The 11,597-nt window shown below is 47.6% G+C and overlaps 1 protein-coding gene across 1 annotated transcript; it reads right to left on the bottom strand.

The window, feature by feature from the left end:
* Positions 1–675: 675 nt before the first annotated feature.
* On the bottom strand, positions 676–8,631 carry MED10 (mediator complex subunit 10). Its single transcript, XM_024752522.1, has 4 exons — positions 8,481–8,631; positions 7,253–7,336; positions 3,457–3,559; positions 676–1,327 (listed from the first exon to the last, which is right to left on the bottom strand). The coding sequence occupies exons 1-4, from the start codon at positions 8,600–8,602 to the stop codon at positions 1,229–1,231; spliced, it is 408 nt and encodes a 135-aa protein (XP_024608290.1). The 5' UTR covers positions 8,603–8,631; the 3' UTR covers positions 676–1,228.
* Positions 8,632–11,597: the final 2,966 nt, after the last annotated feature.

The raw sequence follows: 11,597 nt of genomic DNA, 5'->3' as shown, positions 1-11,597 counted from the left end.
GGCCACGCCCGCGGCCTCACCGGACACAGGCCAGTCAGCGGAGCCCGCACCATGCCCACTGTCACACACCGATGAGACTCAGTCCCTAACTGTGGATCTTGGCTCTAAGGGGTCCAGGATCACTGGGGCCAGGAAACCAACAACACGGGTTCCCGGGCCCCAGCCCAAAGCCTCTACCCAACAGGTCTGAATTGGACCCACCTTTCCGATGAACGAGTCCAGGTCATTCTGATGCCGTGGTCTGCAGTGACCCTCGAGAAACACCACACTGGTGCCTGCGGCTCAAAGTCAGCCCACAGGTGCGGCGACAGCACTGCCCAAGTTCACCAGCCACGCAACCTCCCAAGGCCCGCCCGGCCCTGCAGACTCCAAAGGCGCAGCTGTCCCCGCCATCTGGCAGGCCCCTCAGGCAGACACACGGGGCCCCGGGACGGGCTGGGGGGCGCGTTCCTGAACTGTGTCAATCCATCCGCAATGTCCTCTGTGAAAGAGGCCGTGGGGAAATCAGAATCCTGCATTTTACTTTGGCTTTTTCTGCCTAAATGCCTGCAGAACAAACTTCACCAATATCCCTCACACTTTAGGGAAGTGACAATTGTTTACGAGATACAAGACACTATACTATGAAAACGTTACAGAAATAATTACATGGAACAAGTCTTGTAAGTACTTAAAGACTTTATTATATTAGACGAACTGAAATCTATGGAAACACAGTTCCATTGAACACATTCTTTATGCACTATACTTAAAAATATAAAATACAAAACGAATTTAAAGTACTTATATTAAACCAAGTTTTCCTTCTGTTTTTTTGTTTAGCTTTCTTTGACACGATAAAAGAAAAAAAGAAAGAAAAAGAACAGAAAGAGTATATTAAAAGAAAACTATTAGGTAGAATTTTTTTAAACTTTTACTTTACCTTTCATATTTAATATTTCCAAGACTATTTGGCCATGGAGAATCATACACATCGCACTCAAAGTTGTGTGATCACCAGTCCCCTGAGAGCTAGAGGACCAAGCAGAGCACGTCAGGGAGAGGGCGCAGCTGGCGGCACAGCCCCACACGCCCTCCAGGCCCTGCCGTCCCCAGAGGCCAGGACGAGGACAAGGTGGCGGGAGGATGGGCCCAGGAAACAGCATCGCTGCTGCTCAGTCAAGGCTGCCTGAAGGTCACGGCCACTCGTGCAGGGCTGGGAGGACCTTCAGACAGACGGAGGAGGGAGTTAGGAAGGAGGATGGTCTTCCCCCCGGACGCTCCGGTACTTGGCCATGTCCTCAGGAAATACTTTAGAGAGTTCTTGAATCAACAGGCTTTTAAATTTCTGAGAAGAAAAATATACACGGTCAAGATGTTTTTGCATGTGACCCATCACCCAAGTTCAAGACGACGCCTCACCAGAGCCTCAAACTCAAAAGAGAAACTGGGCTTTCCCTGCACTGCCTGCTCATCTCCCTGGATGCCACACCTGCCAAACCGCAGCAGGAAACTGCTTGCAACTATGCTGCAGGTACATCAGGTACATGGAGAACTACCTGAAAGACGAATGTTCATTCAAAGACTACTTCTTCCCTCCTGCCTCAAATGACAAGGAGCCCTCTTGCACGAAGCCAGCCACTCAGGTGGAAATGATTAGAGCAAGTGTAACAGGAGTCTTCACGTAATAATTAAGCAATTATTAATTCAAACCACATCAAACCCATGTGTGCAAACAGCTCTTGATCAAAGCTTTCAGAGCACCTAGAAACCTGTCTTCTCCAAATACCACGCTCCTTGAGCCTTCGTATCAGCATAACGTTTGTTTTAATCCAATCTTAAAAGCAGCTAAATATCTGCCAGCATCTCAAAACCCTTTCTTATAAGCTGTACAGAAAAGCAGCATGGCAGATATAAACAGAGAGATGGTCCTTACATAGGTCAGGAACACATCCTTAAAGGAGGCTACATGCCAACCCTACAGAAAGCATTTAAGACAGAACTCATGCAACTTTAATCACTCGACCCACCAGGCATACAAACTGCACCGTGAGACGTTCACAATCTCATGAGAGGAAATGACACCAAGAGGCAACAGAAAGGGGTGCAAACTGAACAAATAGCACGGTCGCTAGTGTCACCGCCGACAGGCCATCTCCAGGCTCTTACGGGGAAGGGCGGGGCTCTTTCTGCCTGTTGTCCCCTGAGCTGGACGATCCGGCTCGCCCGCACCGGCCCAAAGGACCCCAGCTGGCTCTCCACCAAAGCGCTATCGTGCCCCAGAGGTGATGCTCAGTTCAAGAGCAACTCAATCCCAAGCTGGCAAAGCAGAAATGAGGCCGGAGGCACCACACTAACCCTCACAGCAAAGCCACCTCCAGGGCAGGCCGCCTGAGATCAGCACAGATCCCTGCAGTCCAGGCAGCGGGAGACGGGCCTCTCACGGCAGTCCTGCCACCACCTCTGTGCCGGCCCCTCGCCTCGCCAGCGCGCCCTCCGCGTGGCCGTCCCCACGAACGGCAGACACCGAGCAGGCACCTGTGCCCCTGGGCAGCAGAGGGAACACAACACTCGTGCCCCTTGCATGCTGGACCTTAGGCTGCAGCAGGGGACACAGGACAGAGACAGAAGGGCCGACCCTTATCAGCCAAGGCTGGTCCGCAAGGCCTCTCGGAGGAGATGACCAGGGAGGACAGGCAGTGGGCAGAGGATGTGCAGGAGTCCCAGCAGAGGAGACGGCAGGGGAATGGACAGGAAGGAGACAAGGAGACAGGCTGGTGAATTCCAGAAACGCAAATGAGGCCAGCGCTGTTGGGGGCAGGGGGAGAGGCAGGAGGGCTCCCTGTCTGAGGCCAACAGGAAGGCGTGGCACCACCCACCTAAAGGAAACCCCCCCCACACACACACACATACCCCGCTCCCGGCCACACGAGAGTCAACGTAGGTAAGAAAACACTCCATATACCATGTTCAAGATGCAGTTTTCTCGATCCCATCAAAACCAAGAAACAAAGAGCAGGGTCTCTGTGGAGAATAGGGTATACGGTACAAAGGGGTCTGGAGTCTGAAGCTGGAGACGACCACCAGAGAAAGAGAAGTCAAGGAGGATTCGGCAATCCTCTAAACCAAAGACCCACAGTTACAGAAAAAGGCCCAACAGAAGGACTCAGAAAGCACCAAAGGGCAACCTGGAGATACTAAAATCGTAAAAACAGAAACAAGCACGTTAGCCAACAACAACTAACACCACAAAAATTAACCCAGACTTCCGTAAAAGGGAGGCTAGCCACATCGCTACATTTATTATGCTACTACAGGGCTTGCTACTATTTAATTTTATTACCTATTACGCATTTCAGAAATCTCAGCTGTGTAATGTTGTCAAGTAGCTGAAGTTTTACAAAGTCTATGAGCCAAATTTGCTCTGTGAGCATTCCTTGATGTTCTGACATTATCTTCTGTTGACAAGAACCTTACCTTCATTGTGTCAATCTTGCCTTTAACTTGTTCATTTTTAGCCAGAGCCCTCTCCAGGCACTCTTTGGTATAGAGTTGGGGATTTCGACCTTGATCTATGTATCTGGAAACATGAAACATGTCAATTAACATTCATGGCTGATACCTCCTCTCACAGTTTTCTTATGGGGAAAAAACAAAGGTAGCGATCTGTAACCTCACATGGCCCTGTTTAGAAGCTGTGTCCAAGAACCAGGTGAATTAGGATTCCTTCGGTTATACAAGTATAGATGACTTGCACTCATATTACTTCTAATATGAATGACTCATGAAATCAAGTTAACGATCACTTATAAACCAAGCAAGCTTCACAGTCATACCAGTTCACAGGTTTAGCACTTATGTTTTTCGAAAGGTTTCATGGCCAACCACACCTTTTTATCCTCACAACAACCTGTAAGGTCAGGCAGCTCTTGACGAGAGAGAACTAAGCGTGGGCCAGAGCTTCAGGGCTGAGCAATACAGGGAGCCCACCGAGATGCAACCCAGCAGGCCCACCCCATCCTCTGTAGAGCCGCCTCGGGGCTGCAGGATCGGTGAGGGGAGAGCAGCGAGCACGAGAGCGCTGGCTTTGCCTGTCCTGAGATTAGTTTACCAACTGGAGAGAGGGGGGAATGATACACTACTTTCCTAAAAATACCTAAGTCACTTAAATTTAACAGAGACAGATTCTCTCCACTTATTTCTTAGCAGCATAAAACCGTTCTGTGAAATTTTCAACACGTGTCCCCAAAACGTCTTCATCATCCCAAAGATTTCATTAAGTGTACTGCCTAGATGAATATCCACATTCTACCTGCGGAAGGCCACCTGCCTACTTCTGCACCTTGAAGACCTTCACATCATCCAGCTAAACTGAATTACTCATTACAAAGAAACAAAAACCACCACCGCTACACTAAGTCTGATTTATGCATTTTTATGCTTCAGTTAAAAAAAATTATCACTTCAGATTAAAGACACTGTTAGGTTGCTGTTAATGGCATAAAAACTGGCTTTTAATTATGACAGATAGAGAAATACTAATAAATCAAAAGTTTTAGAAATCCCATTTTATTGTGATGTATTTGAAACGATGGAATGAAAAAAGCAACATTCTGGTTAAATCCTAAAGCAAAATCCATCCATTTCTGGGGGGGAAAAAACCTCAACAGGCCCAAATGTCCTAAATAAACAACCCCTTTCAACAGTGATGTCATTTGGATCGGGCTCTTCTTTGAAGACACGAGGGTTGACTCCCACTTCTGCCAACTCGCCAACCCTAAGCACCCGGCAGAAGGGCCGAGGTTTACGTTGGTGTCTCTGCTCCAGACGCAGTCAGCGTGCCTGAGAACAGGCCTGGAGACCCTTCTACATCGGCACAGACTGATGTAGACAGATGTAAGCCAGATCTGACCGACAGCTCAGATCTGCTGCTTGCTGGGCGCTGAGAGGCCACCCCATCCCAAGTCTCCACGTGGGTCTCTGCTGTCCCTGCACCCACCGGCTCCGGCTGTGCTGGCCGAGGCCTCACTGCCCCCGCCTCTTCAGCGGTCTTCCCCATCTGTCTTCCTCTCATTTGCTCCACTTCAGAAGCCAGGAGTAGTTCCTTGGCATCTGTCAACATACTCATCCCACATACTCGTGACCAGAATGGCTCTAATGAGGACACTTAAGGAAAGGAAATCAGCCTCCACCTTGCCACACTTCACGAGCAGGAGTCTAGAGCTGCAACACACGCACAGGACAGACCTTCGCTCCCACCTGGGAACATGTGACACCTCGGCCAGCAGGTGAGGACAGAGTTGAGACTGGGAAAACTGCAGCCTATGTGTCCTGACTTGGTGGCCAGCTGCCGAGCTGTGCTGTAACTGGGACTTTCATCTCTGACCTTTGGGGATATAAAAAGGTAACTTTTCCTTTTACTATTCAAGGAACTGTAGTGATTTACATTTGCAGTTTTACTGCAAAAAGCCCCAGAATACTCTTGCTGTTCCAAGCCAGCTCCAGGACGGAGGCTGCTTGGCCCAGAGAATTGGCCCTGGTCAACACAAGTCCAGGATCTGAAACTAAAATTAGAGCTGTCATATGATCCAGCAATCCCACTCCTGGGCATATACACAGACAAAACTATAATTCAAAAAGATAAATGCACCCCTATGTTCACAGCAACACTATTTACAATAGCCAAGACACGGAAACAACCTAAGTGTCCATCCACAGATGAATGGATAAAGAAGATGTGGTGTGTGTATATATACACAATGGAATATTACTCAGCCATAAAAAAGAATGAAATAATGCCACTTACAGCAACATGGATGGACCTACAGATTGTCATACTAAGTGAAGTCAGAAAGACGAATATCACAAGCTATCACTTATATGTGGAATCTAAAACACGACACAAATGAACATATCTATGAAACAGAAACAGACTCACAAACATAGAGAACAGATTTTTGGTTGCCAAGGGGAAGGGGGGTGGGAGAGGGATGGAGTGAGAGTTTGGGGTTAGCAGATGCTAATATAGGATGGACCAACAAGGTCCTACTGTGTAGCACAGGGAACTATATTCAATATCCTGTGATAAACCATAATGGAAAAGAATATATATATGTATAGCCGAATCACTTTGCCATACAGCAGAAATTAACACAACACTGTAAATCAACTATACTTCAATAAAATTTTTTTTTAAAAGTCCAGAATTTTAGTCTCAGCTCTGACACTGACTAGCTAAACAGCCACTACAGTTACTTACTGGTTCTTTCACCTGTGAAATCAGTGTGATAAAACCTGGATGGATAAAACCTAAAGAGTTTATTTCCTAGAGGCATCTCTAGGCCAGGACTGTGCCCAGGTGCAGGTAACTCTCTCACAGAAAACGGTAAAAAGACTTACCAACATACCTGGCCTAAGAACTTTTTTTTTTCAACAGAGCAGATATTATCATCTCCTAGAACCAGCACCGTCAGGGCAGTCTGGGGGATACCAGACCAAATTCTTACTTCTCGGGTTGTTTCTGGCTTTAATTTTTTTAAATTTATAACATAGCTGCATAAGACTTTTTCATTCTCAAGAAAAAAAAGGAATTCATGTGGTTGTCCTTTAATATAAGCAAGATTTTAAGAGCCTAGGATGTTCTTCACATATTTAAAAAGCCTTTATTCACATGTAACTCTTTTTAAACAATACAATACTGAGTTGTTGTTTTTTAATTAATTTATTTATTTTTGGCTGCATTGGGTCTTCGTTGCTGCGCGTGGGCTTTCTCTAGTTGCGGCGAGCGGGGGTTACTCTTCGTTGCGGTGCTCGGGGTTCTCATTGCGGTGGCTTCTCTTGTTGCGGAGCATGGGCTCTAGGCATGTTGGCTCAGTAGTTGTGGCATGTGGGCTCTAGAGCACAGGCTCAGTAGTTGTGGCGCACAGGCTCTACAGCGCAGGCTCAGTAGTTGTGGCACACAGGCTTAGGTTGCTCCGCGGCATGTGGTATCTTCCCGGACCAGGGCTCGAACCCATGTCCCCTGCCTTGGCAGCTGGATTCTCAGCCACTGTGCCACCAGGTAAGTCCCTGAGATTTTTTTTTTTTTTTTAATGGTTTAATCCCATTAGAACATAAGCTCCATGACGGCGGGGATTTTTGTCTGTTTTCTTCCCTAACATATATGAAGCACCCAGACCATGCCTGCCACATAGCAGACACTTATATACTGGTAGTTGAGGAAATGATTACAGCAAAACTAAACAATAATTAGAATATCAAGAACGTTACTTACTCAAAAACTTCTAAAGGGACAGTAATATCATGAAGTTGCTGTCTGCATTTATCGATATCCTGTAAGCCAGTAACAATAAAATTCCTGAGGGAAAAAGCAAAAATGGGACGTTAGGTTAATTGGGACGACGGCACTGAGCACCACCCACATCTGGCCGACCAGGGATCCACATGCGTGTTCCTTGCACAAGCACAGGTTACATGTGGCTCTCAGCTCTTTGATTAGCTACAGAATTCCGGAAAGCTTTGGCGTTCTATCATATGCTCACCTATCTCCTGATCGTCTTTTTAAACAAGGAATTGCCAATACTGGGGGGCAAGAACCAATAGGAATAAGGGCAGGAACCTTTGAGAGCCTGATGAAAACTACGAGCCTTCTCTCAAAACATTCACCCTGAGGTGGCGGGGATTTTGTGTGCGGTGTCAGACAACGCCCGGGGTGGGCGACTCCAGTTCAAGAATCCATCCTCAAAGCCTGAGGGAAAGCAAGCCGCGGCTGCCTAGTCTAACTTCAGCTCCCCGCGGGAGCCTTCCTAGATCAGCCGCCTGGTCCCGCAGCACAGGGTACGCAAGGCGGGCTTGCAAACAGGTTGGTGCTTGTGCCCTCCGTACAGCTGTGAGCCCTTCTCCGGAGCATCCGATTTGTATCTGCCTTTTGTTCACCCTAGGGCCGGGCACCGCGGCCAGCACAAGGCTGCTGCCCAAAAAATCACTTCATACACGTTCTGTGGCCCGTCGCAACCCACCACCGCCCACCATCATCCGATTCCTCCCTTCGGGCCTAGGCATCAAGCGGTTTCTGAGCCCTCACCTTCCCGGGGCCCATTTCACCGCACTGCCGCGTGAAGCCTGCCTCCCTTCGGGGGGCAGAGGCGGAACCCCCGGCCGACGGGGAGAGAATCCTACGTGCGTAGGGCAAGACTCAGATTCAGAAGCACGCCTCCCCCTGATAGCCCCAGAAACAGAGACTGATAACGTGTCCAAACGCGGCCCCAAGACAAGGTCCCAGCGCGGCAAAGCGGGAAGGAGGCGGGCCTGCAACAGGCGGCAGCGGCCAACCCGCCTGCGCACAGCCTGGACCGGGAGGGCCCGGGAGGGCTCGGCCCTGAGCAAGGCGGGGAGAGGAGGCGGCTCTCAGCCGGCTCCAGGCTCCCTATCCCGGCTTCCAGGCAAACAGACGCCACCCCGCTGGCGCCGGGGACACGCCGGCGGACTCGGCCGCCACTCACAGCTTCTGGTTGAGCCCGGCCTGGCTGCTGGGCTGGAAGTCGCTGACGATGATGCCGAGCTGCCGGATGTTCTCCACAAACTTCTCCAGGTGCTCCTCCAGGTGGTCGAACTTCTCGGCCATCGCCCAACCGGCCACACCGCCGCGTGCTCGATCCTATCTGTTGACCCTGGGTGTAGATGCTGGGGTCGTGGCCGTGGTGTCAGTGTAGACACCAGGGCCATGGCTATGACCCCGGGTGTGGACCCTGGGGTGGTGTCTGGGGCGGGGCCTGGATCGGGGGCGGGGTTTGAGCGTGGGGCGAGGCGGACGTCAGCTCAGCCTGGCCCCAGTAGCCCTAAGCGGCCCAGGTGAGCGGGGCACGGCAGGTGTTGGTCCTCAGGACTCGCACGCGTGCTCTGAGGACCACAAAGAGCCCGCGATGGGGACCTGTGGGATCCGGCTCTGCCTTCACTGGCCCTAGGCAAGTTCCCGAGCCTCTGAGCCCTTCCATAAAATCAGGATAATGAGACCCGACAGCTACACGAGGTTAGTTAGAGGCGATAACGCCGGTAAGGCTGAAGCACAGCGGGCAGTACTTGGAAAGAGTGGCTTGACCCATGATGAAAAGGACTTTTTTTTCCCGAGTATTCAAATTACAGGTACTTATGGTAAATAATTGCAACAATAAAGAAAAAAATGTAATGAAGAAAGGGGAAAAGACACCTGATATCCTGCCCCCCTGACATGAGCCATCTTTAAGATCTCGGAGACCTTCACTTCCTCCGCTTCTTTACAGGCAGGTACAACCGCTTGTGGACAAAGGGCTTGGTCAGCTTCTTATTCCACACCAGCGAGCCGCTGTGCAGGGTCCAGCAGGCTTCCTACCTGCTCCTCCGGAAGCTGGCCTCTCCCTTTTGGAGCCACTCAGCCTTTGCCCTGACCCTGAAAGGCAGCTCAAGCTGGGCTTCAGACCCATCACTTTTCCAGTAGTGATTTGCCATCCCCAAAGGGGTGAATTAGCAGCGAGGACAACAACATACGGTGACCTTAGGTCTAGTGTCACAACTGAGGCTTCTAGTGCTAACTGCTGCCACCTCCCACCAGAGGTCTCGGTGCCCTCCATGTGCCATATAAGGCAATGTCTTCACAAATACCCACGTACCTGAAAACCCTCAAGTTTGCATGAAGGACCCGATAAGGACAGTCTCCTTGTCCCTCAGTTGGAATCCTTGAGGTCAGCTCTGGCACCCCGACTTCTTTCTTCTGGTATGTAATTAGCACCCACCAACTCTAACTCTTCCTTCTAACAATGTCCCCTCAGCTCTTGCTTCCCTAATTCCAGCCACCTTCCTAGGTCAGGTCCGCAGCCCCTCGTGCCAACTCTAATAAAACAGTGCCCTATGGGGTTTCCCTATCTGCGAAGAATAACCTCCCCTACTTCACAGAGCTTTTTGTAAACTGCTGTTGATTGATGTTACTAAAATTCCATTTTGACCACTCTTGTGCTTAAGAAACGTTTATGCCCATTCTTCTAGGAGTAACTGACGTTTGCTCCTGCAGTAGCCTACCTGGATCCCTCAAGCCACAGTAATTTCCTTTTCTACTGAATATCATAGTATCCATCATTCATCCTTTTCAGTTCCTAGAGTCTTAGGCAAAATGAGGAAGCCCCTTTTCTTGATGATCTCCAAAGCCTCTCCTAACTGCAGCCAGAAATGGGAACCCAGAGAAGGTATGTGATTTGTCAGACTTACCGAATCAGGAACTCCAATTGATGTGGTGGGCTGAAGGGACGGGGAAAGCCTCTGTTCTGCTCTGAATACACAGACATGTTAGATAAAATACCTCCCTCCCAGCTTAACGGCAGTTAACTTCAGGAGAATTTTAAAACGAGGTGGCAATAAAATACTAGACAAAAGGAAAAAAATGATGATTGGGGAGAGGGCTGGATATGAAGTTAGTCCTTTTCAATTTCATAAGAATAAAAGGGATAGATATTGATGGGACTTAGGCTTTGTTTAGTATTGATTTTAAAAATTTAAGTTTATTTCTTTAGTAGAACAATATAATTTCCAAACTAGTAAAGGTGAAAGGGAATAAGGACAATGCAATCAATTAAGTAGAAGGCAAGGAAAACAGAGAATAGGTGAAGCAAAGAACAAGCATAAAAAATGAAAAGCACACAATAAGATAAAAGAATTAAAGAAAAATATGTTGGTGATCACAGTGAACGTAAACAGACTTCACTACTTGTTTAAAAGGGAGATTCTCTCAGACTGGAAGTGTTTTATTATATTTTGTTTTGTTTTATTGTTGTTGCTGCTGTCTTAATCCAGCTATGTGGCTTTTCCAAAGCACACCTAAAACAAACATACAGAAAGGTTTAGATAAAGGAATAAGATAGAAAAAGATATGACAGGTAATCAAAAAAAGATTATTAAACATATGAAATTAAAAATTAATAAAAATGTTAAAAGACTTTTTTAATGATAAAGGAAAGAGTCCACCAAGAGACTATACTAATATTTACCTATAAGCAACTAACAACGTTGTCTTATAATATCTAGCACAAAAGTTGACAAATTATGAGGAAAAATTCAAACTCCATAATCATAACAGGAGATTTGAACCACCTCTATCAGAAAATGATGTCAAGTAGAGCACAAAATAAATGAAGAATATGCAAGAGATGAATAATATGATTAATGCATGTGATCTTTGAGAAACACTGAACCCTGAAGAACAGATTATTTTCAAGCACATATGGAATATTTATAAAAATTTGACCATTCACTAGACTACAAAGGAAGTTTCAGCAAATCTCAAATTGTGCCACATGGACTGGATTTTCTGACTTCAGTGGTATAATTACAGTAGAAATCAACGAAGTTATTTGCTTTTTACATACACACACACGCATACACACACACACACACACACACACACACACACCTGAAAACCAAAACACACTCTTTGAAATAATTCATGGATATACATACATCTGAATTTGTATGGGCAAGACCCGATTGATGTCCGTCATCCCAATATAATTATTAGTAGCACTTCCTGTCACTCACTATCAAAGGTGTCTCAATTTGATTGATACATTACATGACCATACTAGTTAAAGGGGAAT

The sequence above is a fragment of the Neophocaena asiaeorientalis genome, unplaced genomic scaffold, assembly GCF_003031525.2.
Source record: "Neophocaena asiaeorientalis asiaeorientalis breed wild unplaced genomic scaffold, Neophocaena_asiaeorientalis_V1.1 scaffold52, whole genome shotgun sequence".
NCBI classification, from domain to species: Eukaryota; Metazoa; Chordata; class Mammalia; order Artiodactyla; family Phocoenidae; genus Neophocaena; species Neophocaena asiaeorientalis.
Note: the sequence above shows the minus strand (reverse complement) of the source record. Positions and strands in the feature narration are given on the sequence as shown.